At 40.8% G+C, this 13,829-nt stretch overlaps 1 protein-coding gene across 1 annotated transcript in view; it reads right to left on the bottom strand.

Annotated features, from left to right (window-relative positions):
* Positions 1-372: 372 nt before the first annotated feature.
* Positions 373-13,829, bottom strand: part of LOC306928557 (replication protein A 70 kDa DNA-binding subunit-like) — a 66,813-nt gene continuing 53,356 nt past the window's right edge. The window contains exons 14-17 of the mRNA XM_079508789.1: positions 10,771-10,947; positions 9,856-9,963; positions 8,719-8,805; positions 373-1,211 (exon numbers count right to left, since the gene is read on the bottom strand). Coding sequence (XP_079364915.1) covers positions 1,062-1,211; positions 8,719-8,805; positions 9,856-9,963; positions 10,771-10,947 — 522 coding nt within the window. The 3' untranslated portion in view covers positions 373-1,061. The remainder of the gene's footprint in view (positions 1,212-8,718; positions 8,806-9,855; positions 9,964-10,770; positions 10,948-13,829) is intronic.

Raw genomic sequence — 13,829 nt, 5'->3', positions numbered from 1 at the left:
TGCCCCCCGGTCATTAGTTTTTATGGCCGGTGGAGATATATCATCCCTGCTTCTGGTCAGAATGAAAATTGTAAAATTTTCATTTTCTTATTTTTCCAATGCAACAGTACATCTACAAGCTTGCAGATCAGCTATTCTTGCTAATTGTTGTATGATGATGAAGTAATTTATACACGCTATTCTCTCTGTAATTGTTGTATGATGATGAATTTATACACACGTATAGCCAGCGGCTTTCCCGGTCGGTTAAGAAAACGTTCAGTTGTTTTGCTTTGTATGCCAAATCAAACCCTGAGAATAGACAGTTACATACAGTACATACATGTAAGCACATGGCTCCATTAGCGGGGCAGATGATAGAGACAGACACTCTTTAACTAAACATGATTCTTTTTTTAATTACTAACTTCTCTCCCTGTTTGACATAATTGGGAGCCCAGAGGGACAACACCCACTGAGAGATGAACATAAACAAGATGTGTGTAAAGATAAATGAAATACACACACAGACACACACACACACACACACACACACTCACATAAGAGCCACTCAAGTGACCAACGGCACGAATGCACACATGCACCTGCATCACAATACACGTGATCATATTTTTTTAAAACAATATTTAAAAGAAAACTAGAGACATTGTCCGTGGCTCGCTGCTTTCTAAAAGCAGAGTCAACAAAAACACATTAACTTTAAAGTTGAGGGCTCATTATTATAGAAGATAAATTAACACGCAGCATATGCCCTCTGAGCAATCTACTATGTTCTTTCTTACCCATTCCAAATCAAGCGATAGCGACAATTAAAAAATAAAATAAAATAAAACAAAATAAAATATGTATGTTTAAAGTATGTCTAAATTGCAACACACCGTGAAATCAAAGCACAATAGGCAAACGTATATATATATTTTTTACAAAGATATTGTTCTAACAGTCATTTTCTGGAAACTGTCAATGTGTGAAGACACTTCTGTCCAAACATGTGCTTATCTCTTTGCTGGGAAAGGCCAAGAGACTGCTCCGAGATCTGCTGTTAAAGAGATACTGTAGTCTTATCTGGAGGAGGCCTTTTTGACGACTGGGGGGTCGAGATCGGGGTTGCAGCTGGCCATTCTGCGGATGTTGCTGATCAGCCTCCTGCTGTATTCCCTGTGGTCAACTGGTTGGATTTCCATTACGGTGGTCCTCAAACGACTCTCATCCTGAAGGTTGGGGAAGAAATAAAAACAAAAGAGAATTACAATTATATAATATAATGCTTAACCTCATGAACCATGGCGTCCGTATTCTGTGGCAAACATTTGATGTAAATAGAAGATCTAAAAGCTAACAACTTGTGTGAGCTTTTAACAAATGATATAGGGTCAAACAGTGTGACTTGCTTATTCGCTCATCAGAATGTTATAGTGGTTGAATGCCATCACTGTTAAGGTTGACGCTATAGTTTATACCTCTCACAATAGAATGTATAAGAGATGAAAATTAGTTTCATGACTAAAGCTGGGCTCACATAACAGGAGTCACACAAAGTTAAAGTTTTGAAATCTGTTTGCACCTAAACGGCACGCAGATAATCATTTAAACTTGCAGTGGTAACAGACAAACGGTTGTGATATGTCTGGGAAAACACGTTATATAGACAATTGCACCACACTGATTGTTTAGACTGGTGTCATCATTAATTTCAGAAACTTTCCGGGGCGGCCCTGATCGCCTATGAGCAAATCAGGAGGCTTAACCTCTCACACTAGAATCTACTGTGAGGGGTTGAAAGATCCAATTATCTGGAAAGACAATCCTCTAGTGACGAGGATAGTCTTGCTAGATAATTGGTTCCGATCAACCTCAAATGGGGAACACCCCTCCCAATAGCCAGGAAAGTTCCCTGATTACCCTGTAGTGTGCACACCTCAAACCTACTGGTAATTTATTATTATTGATTTGGCTCTTAGGTGTCTGTGTCCGTCTGCCATTTTGGTTCCCATTATCTCAAAAAGTACTGGCTTCGGGGCACCCGCAGACCTATCGGTCCAGGCGCATACCACATTATAGGCGAATGCTGATCACGTTTCCTGTCTATCTCCACTATGCCTTATCAATAAAGGCAAAAAAATGCTATATGCTATATATGTTTCCCAGACGATGCCCCCTAAATTATTTTGTTTAGACTCTTGGTCATTGTTCCCCACATCGAATTCACAAACATCTCTATGGGTTTGTGATGAACATGCATCTATTGCACATAAACATTCAAAAGCAGGTGTTGTTTTTTTCATGAGTGCTTAGAAGCAAAAATTCCTCCGCTTTGAAAATGAGGATAATTAACCATGGGACAATGCATCATACGTAATTAACTACACAACCAGCAAGGGTGGTTCTATATTCACCCATCTGTCTCAAATGCGTTCCAACAGCTTTATGAATATTTTCTATTTCCCCCTGTCTGGTGACGGCAGAACAGGGGTCAAAGAGGTGGTCACATTCACAGATGACAACTCATTTAAATAACACACAAAAAACTGTCGTTTTCTAAGAGACAGCGTATACTGAAAGAGTAAAGGTCCTTACAAACTGGGAGCGTGGCGAATAAACGATATGCGTCGGCGAATATTTCACATTAAAGTATTAACTTGATGCCTCATTCATTCAGGTAATGCAATTATCTGCGGAAAAATAATTACATTGCTTTATCGCCTCATTATATATGCGTTCTGTGTAGATGTCTTCATGTCAAAACGGCAGTTTAAATAATGTGAATTAATCGCACAAAATGAATGCTCCCATTGTGCAAAGTCTTTGAGAAAGCACCTTAAAAAGGAGCCTACTGCAATCAATAGCATTCAGTTGTATTTGGCCTTATTCAGCAGCCAAGTAGTTGATGGAATGTTACATTTAATGGACCACAATGGATGCATCTCCTGATGAAATCATGATCAGGACTAAAAAAAAATGCAGATTTCCACAGAGGGCTGCCCTGTAGGCCAGCTGTATGCAATCAATGCTACGGGTCAGCCTGACACCGCAGCATTGATGGCATAGAGATGGCCTACAGGGCAGCCCTCCGTGGATTTGTCTATAGGGAGCTTGCCCATTTCTCTTAGGCCTCATTCACACGTATCAAACACCAATCAAGCAAACGTTTTTTTAGGCCACCACAATGCTTTTCCAATGGGAGTCACATGGTTTGACCAAACATTTGTGTTTGATTGCTGGTGGTGTTCTGCCCCCCCCCCCCCCCCCCAATTGGAAAAGCATTGTGGTGGCCTAAAAAAACAAAGATACGACCAAACATTTGCTTGATTGGTGTTTGATACGTGTAAATGAGGCCTTAGCTTACTGAAGTAGAACTTGGTTGATTGATTGCTTGATTGATATATTTATTGATTATGAAATAAATGTAACATACATCTGACAGGATACAGGATAAAAAAAAATGTACAGCTCAATTCCATTGCGGTCCTTGATCCGGTGTATGATGTAATATACAGTATAGTATGTGGTGCTGGTGAGTGCCTGAACTGTATAGAGTCCATGATGTGCTAATGTGTCCTTGAAATGTATAGAGTCCATGATGTGCTAATGTATCCCTGGGTCTCTGAGTAGATGAGTTGGTGTACCTGCCACTCAAAGTGTGTAAAGTGTGTGTGTGTGTGAGGGGGGGTGTCTCTCTCAAGTATTAAATAATGAATGGAATGATGATTACTATTAGGACAACAGAGATTGAGATCCCTTTCACCACTTGAACCCTAGCGTCTCTCTATTTTGGGCATAACATTCCTCAAAAACTGCCCATCTACGAGCTCACAACACGTCACCTATTTTCCGTGAAGAGATTTGGTGAAGAGGCGGAAAAAAGGAGTGGACCAAGGATAGACCCCTTGGGTTGACCCCTGTCAACACAGAATATAGGGTTTAACATGTTAAGTGGTAGTTATAGAGTTGAAGTTGATCAGGAGACAGGACTTCAATGACTTTGTTGAAGTTTTTACAGGCAGGAAAAGTGAGGAAATCCCTCTGGCAGAAGCAGGATTGGATATGCCAGGGTGAGTTTAAGACTGAACCAGGGAAACTGCTAATTAGCCTATTAATATGACTGTTTAACACATGCAGGCCTAGCATGTTGCATCAAGTCATATAGGGCTTTACACATTCGCTAAGCTAGCTATGTAGTGTGTGATCCTGTGTGACAATGAAGTACAAGATTTAATGGAACTGCACCTTGTGCATTACACAATCAGGTGTCACATTGTTGAACCCGATGAGGAGAGAGAGATGTGTGTTCACAGTATATTGTATTACTGTCTTTAAGGGCATCTGTTCCTAATAAAGAATGTAAATATATAAATGTCAGACTCGTTTCTACAGCCAGTGACAGAGAGGATCTCCCTGCCTGTAGTGGTGGAAGGTCTTCTTCCCCATGCAGACTTGACATGCCATGAATGTTAATTGTGTGTGTGTGTGTGTGTGTGTATGTGCGCGTGCGTTAGATGCTGAATGTTTGGTCTGTTAATACAGAGGAGTATAAAGGAAGTGTTATCTGACACCAGTGTATTGACTGAGGCGCGCGCGCGCACGCACGCACGCGCACACACACACACACACACACACACACACACACACTCACACAAACACACACGCACACGCACACACGCACACGCACACACACACCCTTGAGCAAGAGGACTCAACCCCATCCTGGCATTAAGTGAACCACATTACATGGCAAAGAACTAGCCCCATTACTATCTGTGGAGAAATTCAGCAAAGTCCTGAGTTTCAAATTGAACTCAGAGCAAGATGTAAAGATCTTTTCCTTTCTCAACATCGGTACATTTTCTCTATCAACCTTGGCTCTGTAAGGTGTACAGAGAGACACATACATAGAGACTCTATAGTGAGAGCGCGTGAGACAGGTTGGAGCTGTGGTTCTCAAACATTTTCATTTCAAGGACGCTCAGTTTGGTATAGTGTATATAAGGCCAGGTCGCGACCCCTCTGGGGGTCGCCAAATTATTATTTTTTTTGCAACTGAATGGCTGGAAAATGGAAATGAAGAGTTTACATATAATACACATAGTACATAGATACACCTTCCCTAATGATTATATCTGGTTTCAGTATTTATTTATTGGGGGTCGGGAGGGGGCGGGGGTCCCGAGACAGTGCCAAAGCATCTCCGGGGGTCCCCGGCCAAAAACGTTGAGAACCCCTGTAATAGAGCACCGAAGTCCTGACGTCACTGTCAGTAGAGGGCATCAATCCACAGGTTCGTCTACTTTTTATTTGCATTGTAATCTCCATAGGGGGATTTTAGATCACCTCATATAAGAACTGTGTTTGAAAAATAAACCGACCACCCCGGCCTTTTCACTCATATGGATATGAAGCATCGACTGAAGGTGGAAATGTACAAATATACCCAAAGAGTAACCAAAAAAGCGTTATAAATGAGTCAAACAACCCAGAGACTACATTTCCAGGTAGGCGGGGTTGCTGCATCTGCCCGTCGCACAACAGAAACTGAATGTTAATTAAGTTTATTTTAATTGTATTGATATTTAATGTTCTTATAGCGACCTAAAATTGCCCTATGGGATCTCAATGCAACTAAAAAAATCACACCCGTGTGAACTGAGTGGTGTAAGGTTTTATATAGCATGATCAGCTGTGGTCTGACGTAATGTCTGACGTTAAAGATCTTTGGCTAGGTAGACTCGTCTTCTGATGTGATGATTTGTGACCATGAAGTTGATTCAGCTGGAGTTTTTGTCCGATGTGAGGTATTATATAAGGTAAGGTATTATATAGCCTGATCAGCTCTGATCTGACGTAATGAAATCACACCTGGATGTGATTTCACAACTGGCTTTTTTTGTGCAGAGAAAATGAGCATGGTTGCTACGGTCATCCAGTTCACCCGGGTGTGATTTAATTACGTCAGAAATTATTTTGAACATAGCAACCATGCTCATTTTTTTCTGCACACAAAAGCCAGTTGTAGGAGTGGTTTACACCACTCAAAAATACATGAACCTGTGTATTGGCACCCTCTACTGAAAGTGACGTCAGACTTCGGTGCTCTATTGGCTAACATTGGCTTTCAAAGTTTGCATGATTGGCCCGTTTTGAACAAAAAGCCTCAAATCATGAACGCAGCGTGCAATTTACGTGAAATCTTTCATGGACTTTCCTACTAGGCTGAGGAATATATCCCACCCTTTTCACATTGGCCTGTTATAGCGCCACCAACAGGTGGATTTTTGCAAAACACATTTTTGGAACAAAATGCCTCAAATCATCCAATTTCCATCCAAGGCATAAGAATAAATGGCACCCTTTTCACATTGGCCTATTATAGCACCACCAGGAGGCCACAACCTGCCCTGCCCTGGTGGAGACCTGTGCCCCGAGGGGCACTTTATCTAGTTTTTTGTTGAGTGGTGCAACCACTCATCTATTCAGAAAAGCCTTCCCATAATTGTAATGTATGTTTATATCTGTTTAAGTCACTTGACACCTGCAATGTGTTTAAATCTTTCTTAGTTTAATAATTGTTTATGACCTAATCTCTTGTTTAGCACTTTACTCCCTTGGGCCTCTCTTAAATCTGTTTTATCTTATTCTTGTATTATTATGCTGCTATGTGATGTTATTAGTGCTATATAAATAAAGTTATTATTATTATTATAAGGAACAGCAATGTCCTTGCTTATGTCCACCTACCTGTACGTCCGTCCCTATGTTTAGAGTACCAGTAGGGGCAAAAGTGATGCTGTTGTGCTAGAAACAGAGAGAGAGAGAGATAGTGTTGCACTGTTGCCTGCTAATTACAGAAAGAGAGAGAGAGAGAGAGAGAGAGAGAGGTGTCTGCTAAATGCTAATTCCCCCACACACTGTCATTTCTCGACCGTTTCGGACGCGGCTCGCCGGAACCGGGCTGGCACCCTGGGTGCGTTCCTGTGGCTCTGGAATTTCGGGGGACCCACCGGGGACCCCCACACGGAGTTGTACCACTCAGTTCACACGGGTGTGATTTTTATTAGACCCCTGGGAGAATCCAGTCAAGTATATAGGCTTTAAGAGGTTCAAACTTAACTTTCTCTATGTTAACATGTATAGCAATTTATATCAGGGTTGAATTACAGAATGTATTTTCAAAATTTTACAGACATTTTGTGAAGCTGCCAAATGTCAGATTAAATTTTCTGTAGTTGTATCCCAAAATGAATTTTCATGAGGCCATGGTTAAGAGCAGCTCTGAGCCTATGCTTAAGTCCAAACATTCCTCACGGAGGCTTGGTACACAGCCCCAGTAGCAAATTAGCCTTTCAATAATTAAGCTAATTAGGCTTAGACAGACTGTAGCTAAATGCTAATTAGCGCTTAATCAAGAGAAATGATTCCATAGCCTTGTTTTCCGTTATCCCTGCTGCAATGACCACATAACAAATCTGTGTTGAAACAGATTGAGATGTTTTCAGATGCATGTCATCACGCTGCGCCTTTTTGTGTGTGTCTTTTTTTAAAATGTCTTCCAGGAGGCTGGAATGGCGAAAGGCAGTGTGATTATGTTTTCACTCCTGTGAGTCTGTATGTCCGTCCGTCTGTGAACAGCTAATCTTGGGGACCGCTGGACCGATTGGCATGAAATTTGCATGCATACTTTCATCTCGATTTTTCAAATCGCCCCAGCACAGGGCCAACAGTAAGACAGATATTTGCTATCCTATCAAAGCAGCGATATCTAGTTGTTTTGTTTTTGTTTTGTGTGCTTCTTTCTTTTTGTTGCCTATGTTGCAGGTCAGTAAGAAATAGAAACATGCCCTTAAACATTAATAGAATTAAAATAAAATAGAATATTGTCCTTATTCAGTAACGGACTACTTTTATTTATTACCAACAGCAACATTGCTCTAACTTCTTGTTGGTTACGCCACGTCACCAACCAATTCAGCCGACACCTACGTAGCTAATGCTAAAAGTTGTCTGCTTGCCATTGCGATAACTGTGGTCATTGAAATACTGAAGGTGTAAACACAATGTTCAATGGTCATGTTTGCTGGATAAGGTTTATGTTGAACAATGAACAATACAATTTCCTGTTAACACGACTAACTACCCTGTAGTTCGGGCCGGGAGGCTGGCGTAGCCGTCTGGGCACCTAGGCTGGTAAACCAGCCCAATAGCGTGTCGCGGGTTTGACTCCAGATCCCGACGACCTTTTCTGCGTGTCACCCCCCCCCCCCCCCCCATTTCCTGTCAGCCTACTTTCAATATATCAATAAAGGAAGAAAAAGCTAAAAAATAAATAAAAGAAAAAAACTGTAGTTCACCATAGACACCCTTCTATATACAGCAGATCGTGACACGTTGTGAGATTGTAGATCTGCTAATTTTACTGAATGTTCGCACCCCCGGAATAGGGACACTAGGCTTCATAAAAACCTTGTACCATTATGCATAGCTGACATAGTGAACATCTGTTATTGCATTTATATTTGGAACACTGTTTTGTTGAAATCTGACTGGTAATAGGCAGCTGAATCAAGAGTCCCACAGCAGACACTGCCAGTCAGAATTGTCATTGACAAGAGGACAATGATGAGTTCCATTGTATGTCGTTCAATTCCAACCTTTCCGTCCAGCGGAAAGTAAATTGTACAGTATGGCACGTCAAATGCCATTGTGTTCCTCTGCGCGGCTACTTACATTGTATGTCTCCAGCTTGGCTCTGTTTTTAAAGATGTGAGTTGTGAAGAAGGCTTTGCTGAACACGTCATCGAATGCAGCCTCATCCTAGTGCGCGCGCGCGCACACACACACACACACACACACACACACACACACACACACACACACACACACACACACACACACACACACACACACACACACACACACACACACACACACACACACACACACACACACACACACACACACACACACACACACACACACACACACACACACACACACACACACAGTTGTCACATGAAAAGACAGCAGCTTTATACAGGACATAGTCAGTTGGAGTTAAACTGGGTCATATGGACAAAACCAAATTGGACAATAATAATAATAATAATAATAGCTCAAATACCATAGCAGTGGCGGCCATTTTGTGGTGCCACAGATTCATATGTTTACCATAGAGATGTCTAAAAATATTTATATAAAATATTTTAAGCCTTGAACCAAGCCATCTAGGCTACTACTACTACTGGTGAATCATGACCATAACAATCGCACCCGTGTGAAGTGAGGGGCGCTAATATATTAAAGTCTAACTCATTTTGATTAGGTGATGTAATGGTAATGTAAAACAAACAAACATTAAATGCCATTAACAATAAAGAGACAATATGACTTATGAGGGACAATATGACGTAAACCTTCCCTTCATTGTCAATGGTGTTTTTAAAACAAACATTGAACTAAAAACAAACATTAAACCTGTATATAGGAGGGGCTAGTGCCCCTCAAAAATGTGATTCTGTGTAAAAGTGATGTCAGAACAGTCCAGCTCCATATATGGAGATTTGGGGGTGATCAGGTCCAGAGTCCGAGCAGAGGCTTTTGTGCTGGTTCTGGACAACGGTGTATACGACAGACTCGATATCGGGCACTGCACTCCCTGTGGTGGTGTAGATCTGCTATTTCCACTACTTTTGTGTGACATTCTTGTATGATGAAGTAGGGCATGAATTTACAACAAAACGTAAAAAACTTGAAACATGGAGATACGAGCCTAAGTTAGGCCTTATGTTCAAATGTAAAGTAGGAGGCAAGACTGTGTGTGTGTGTGTGTGCGTGCCTGTGTGTGTGTGCCTGTGTGTGTCTCACTGTGTCTCTGAGATGTCCCAGTGCCTCTGAATTGTGACCCAGCAGCAACTCAGCGGTTTCCTGGAAGCATGTCACCCATTGGTTGTCCCCAAAGTCTGCTAAATTGACCTGGAGGACAAACAAAAAAGAGGAATATCTGGGTAGTAAAAGTCATCATAGCACACGCCAGAGATGAGGATAATTTGGTGTGTATTTACTATTTAAGTACTAATTCCACACTGTGTAAGAATAAGTGCTCATAAATAGCTGCGACAAGCTCACAACTCGCCGCAGCGCGCTATGAGCTTTCGAAGTATAAAACTGGGTATAAGTGATTAATGAATGTTTTGTAAAAAAATTACAAATCTAAATCTGAAAAGTAACTAAAGCTGTCAAATAAGTGTCGTGGAGCAAAGAGTACAATATTTGCCTCAGACAAATAGTTTGTTGAGATAAAAGTATAAAGTATTGAAAACAAATAAGGAAATACGATAAGTATGTCAAAACTACGTCATAACTAAGTACAGTACTTGAGTAAATGCTGTATCTACGGCACGCTTTTTCCTCTTAACACATTTTGTGCCCAAGACGTCTGTGGACGTCTTGGGTATTACCGCACGTGCATAGCCCAAGACGTCTGTGGACGTCTTTGAAAAAAAGAAAAAAAAATATATATATATTTTATTAAAAAAAATCAAAAAAATCAAAACAATGATTTTTTTTTTTTTATACGTGGTGCCAAAAATTGTGTTTTCGCCATTGAGAATGCATTTGGTGTTTAAATTAAATAACTCAGAAACTATAAAACATTTCAAAGTAAAAAGTTCCAGCATGTGTCTCCACAGTCAGCTGAATTATAAAAAATGTGAATGGATTTTCTAGGTGAAAGTGATTTTTGGGCAGTTTTGCGTGGGCTCTCAATGTGTTAATACTCACAGACAGTAAGAGTCTGTATTTGAAGTCGGGGGACTCTTGGTCACACTTCTCACATCGGTACTGGCCATTCGGCAGCTCTACGACCTTCTTCTTGCAGTCTGCACGGGGACACGACTGGTACATGCAGCTCTCCTTGCGAATGCTCACCACTGTCGCCAAACAGCTGAAGTAATCCACCTGGAGATGACATCAGGATCACTGACATTTTGGGAAGAGCACTGAACAAGGTGTTAATTACATATATAATTGTTGTTTTTAATATCCGAAGATGGTGTCACACCGCGGAAACAGCCGATCTATAAGCTCACAATGCATCACATTGTGATGCGTTGTGACCTAATAGATTGCCTACAATTTGCAAAGTTTTGAAAATATATATATGTGACATGCCCAAAATAGGAATTACAGGTTGAAACTGGTTAATCAAAACTCACTCGAACATCCCAATTGGAAACTGCAATTTCTAAATTGCACATGGAACAGATTATCTTCCAGATGGGCTGCTGAATTTATATGTATAACGTCTGGCGTGAACATAAAATTGCATGCAGGTTGTGTTAGATTCAAGAAAATAACACCAAGAACCTGACATCTTTCACCTGCAATGTAGAACTGTCTGTAAGTGCTTGGGAAACATGCCAAATCGTTGGGTGTCAAACATGAAACACTTCAGTATGGTGCAATATGTATGTTTATGTTTAAGAGATAATGGTAAAGATAGAACCAGGATAGAGGATAACAATCAATAAAAACAAGTAGGTCCATTCCACAGATGCATGCAGGGTACTCGTTCAATTTGACTTCCAAGTAATGTAGCAAGAAAGCAGTTTAAAAAGAGAGAAATCTATGCATAATACATGTTGGATGGACCTAATCTCTGTTCTTCTCCAACACACACACACACACACACACACACACACACACACACACACACACACACACACACACACACACACACACACACACACACACACACACACACACACACACACACACACACACACACACACACACACACACACACACACACACACACACACACACACACACACACACACACACACACTAATTAGATCGAGCACAGATCCCCCCTACTTCAAATGTACACACATTATAAAGAGAATGGCACAAACTTCACTTTTTCCCGGTTGTGAATTGAAATTAAAAGCATGCGCATGCTCGACTTGAATCAAATTAAAATGCAGCGATGTTGCGGTAATTTAAACGGATATTAGCACCTTAGGCGGTAGAGCTCATGCTGGTACAGTCAACAGCTAAAGAGGAAAATAAATGCTAATTCCAAGAGGGGAAAAAGGCTTGCCACCCTATTTCCATAAATATAAATACATAGAATGTACACAGCACATCAACTCAAGGCTCACAGGGATGAGATGCAAACAAATACACAATCAAATACACAATCACACACACACACACACACACACACACACACACACACACACACACACACACACACACACACACACACACACACACACACACACACACACACACACACACACACACACACACACACACACACACACACACACACACACACACACACACACACACACACACACACGTTTGAATGAACACTTGGGAGGAAATCAACAATGTAGGAAGGCAATTCCATGAATGCTATTTTTTTACCAAAACAATGGCATGCATTTGTCTTCTCTTTTTTTTCAACGCTAAAGCCGAAAATAGAAATTCTACAAGCTCACAAAGCACAGCAGCACCACATGCTGTGAGCTTGTTGCCTGTTCGCACTAACTGCTCACATGTACACACATGGACAGGGGTGAAACCATACGCCCCCTGTCAGTTTCAGCCTGGAGGAGATAAAAACAAATGCCATTTATCAGTGTGTAGTGTTTTCCTTCCAATTCCAAAAACATCAAAGATGAATAGAACATCCACTGTATCCTGGATGAATAGAACATCCACTGTATCCTGGATGAATAGAACATCCACTGTATCCTGGATGCATAGAACATCCACTGTATCCTGGATGCATAGAACATCCACTCCACTGTATCCTGGATGAATAGAACATCCACTGTATCCTGGATGAATAGAACATCCACTGTATCCTGGATGAATAGAACATCCACTGTATCCTGGATGAATAGAACATCCACTGTATCCTGGATGAATAGAACATCCACTGTATCCTGGATGAATAGAACATCCACTGTATCCTGGATGAATAGAACATCCACTGTATCCTGGATGCATTCACGTACAAGTATTGTTTTATTCATGTTTTTAATTCCAAATTAACTTCAGTGACATTTGACTGACTTTTAGTAAAGCAGGTAACATTATGTCTTCACAAATCTGTAGTTGAATTATGTATCACACACGCTTTTATTTAATCATGATTAGATGACTGTAATTCCCTGTAATCAGCACACAGTAAAAACGGCGATCTCCAATCTCCAACTGGTGCCAAATAAATTCAGCTGCTAGAGTTTCAAATACAACCATTTTAAACCGGTCCTTGGTTCTGCTTTCCTGGGAGGATCAGAATTGATTTGATCATGTTACTGATGTTCCTCAAATGGGGGTGCATGTACCCCTAGGGGTACTACAGGGGGTTGGTGAGAGAAAGTGGCAAATGGAAACTTTTATTTTATTATGTATATTTGTGTAACCTGGTGATCTGTAAAGTGTTATTTTTTTTAAAATAATAATAGAAAGCAAATGCATATTTGCCATTCTGCTAAGTGCTAACCACTTGAACCTTAGCGTCTATTCTAGGACGAAATTCGGCAAAATGATCTACAAGCTTTCAAAGTGTCACGTTGCAACATATCTGCTATTTGTTTAGCTTGTAGATCTAGTTAGTGCAACTTATGGCCCTGGGTAAGCCATCCGGCTTGATTCCTAGTCCTTGTTTATCTACGTTTATTCTATTTCATTCCATTTATTTACTTGTTTTCATTTGATGTTTATAATGTAATAAATATGGTATAGTATATTTACTAGTCCTTACCAGTCAATGCTCGCACTCAATCTCTTGAGATTGCAACTGGCACTACTACAGATCCCAC

Source organism: Electrona antarctica (genome assembly GCF_951216825.1).
Source record: "Electrona antarctica genome assembly, chromosome: 8".
Lineage (NCBI taxonomy): Eukaryota > Metazoa > Chordata > Actinopteri > Myctophiformes > Myctophidae > Electrona > Electrona antarctica.
The sequence above is the reverse complement of the archived record's forward strand: the minus strand, read 5'-3'. Positions and strand labels throughout refer to the sequence as shown.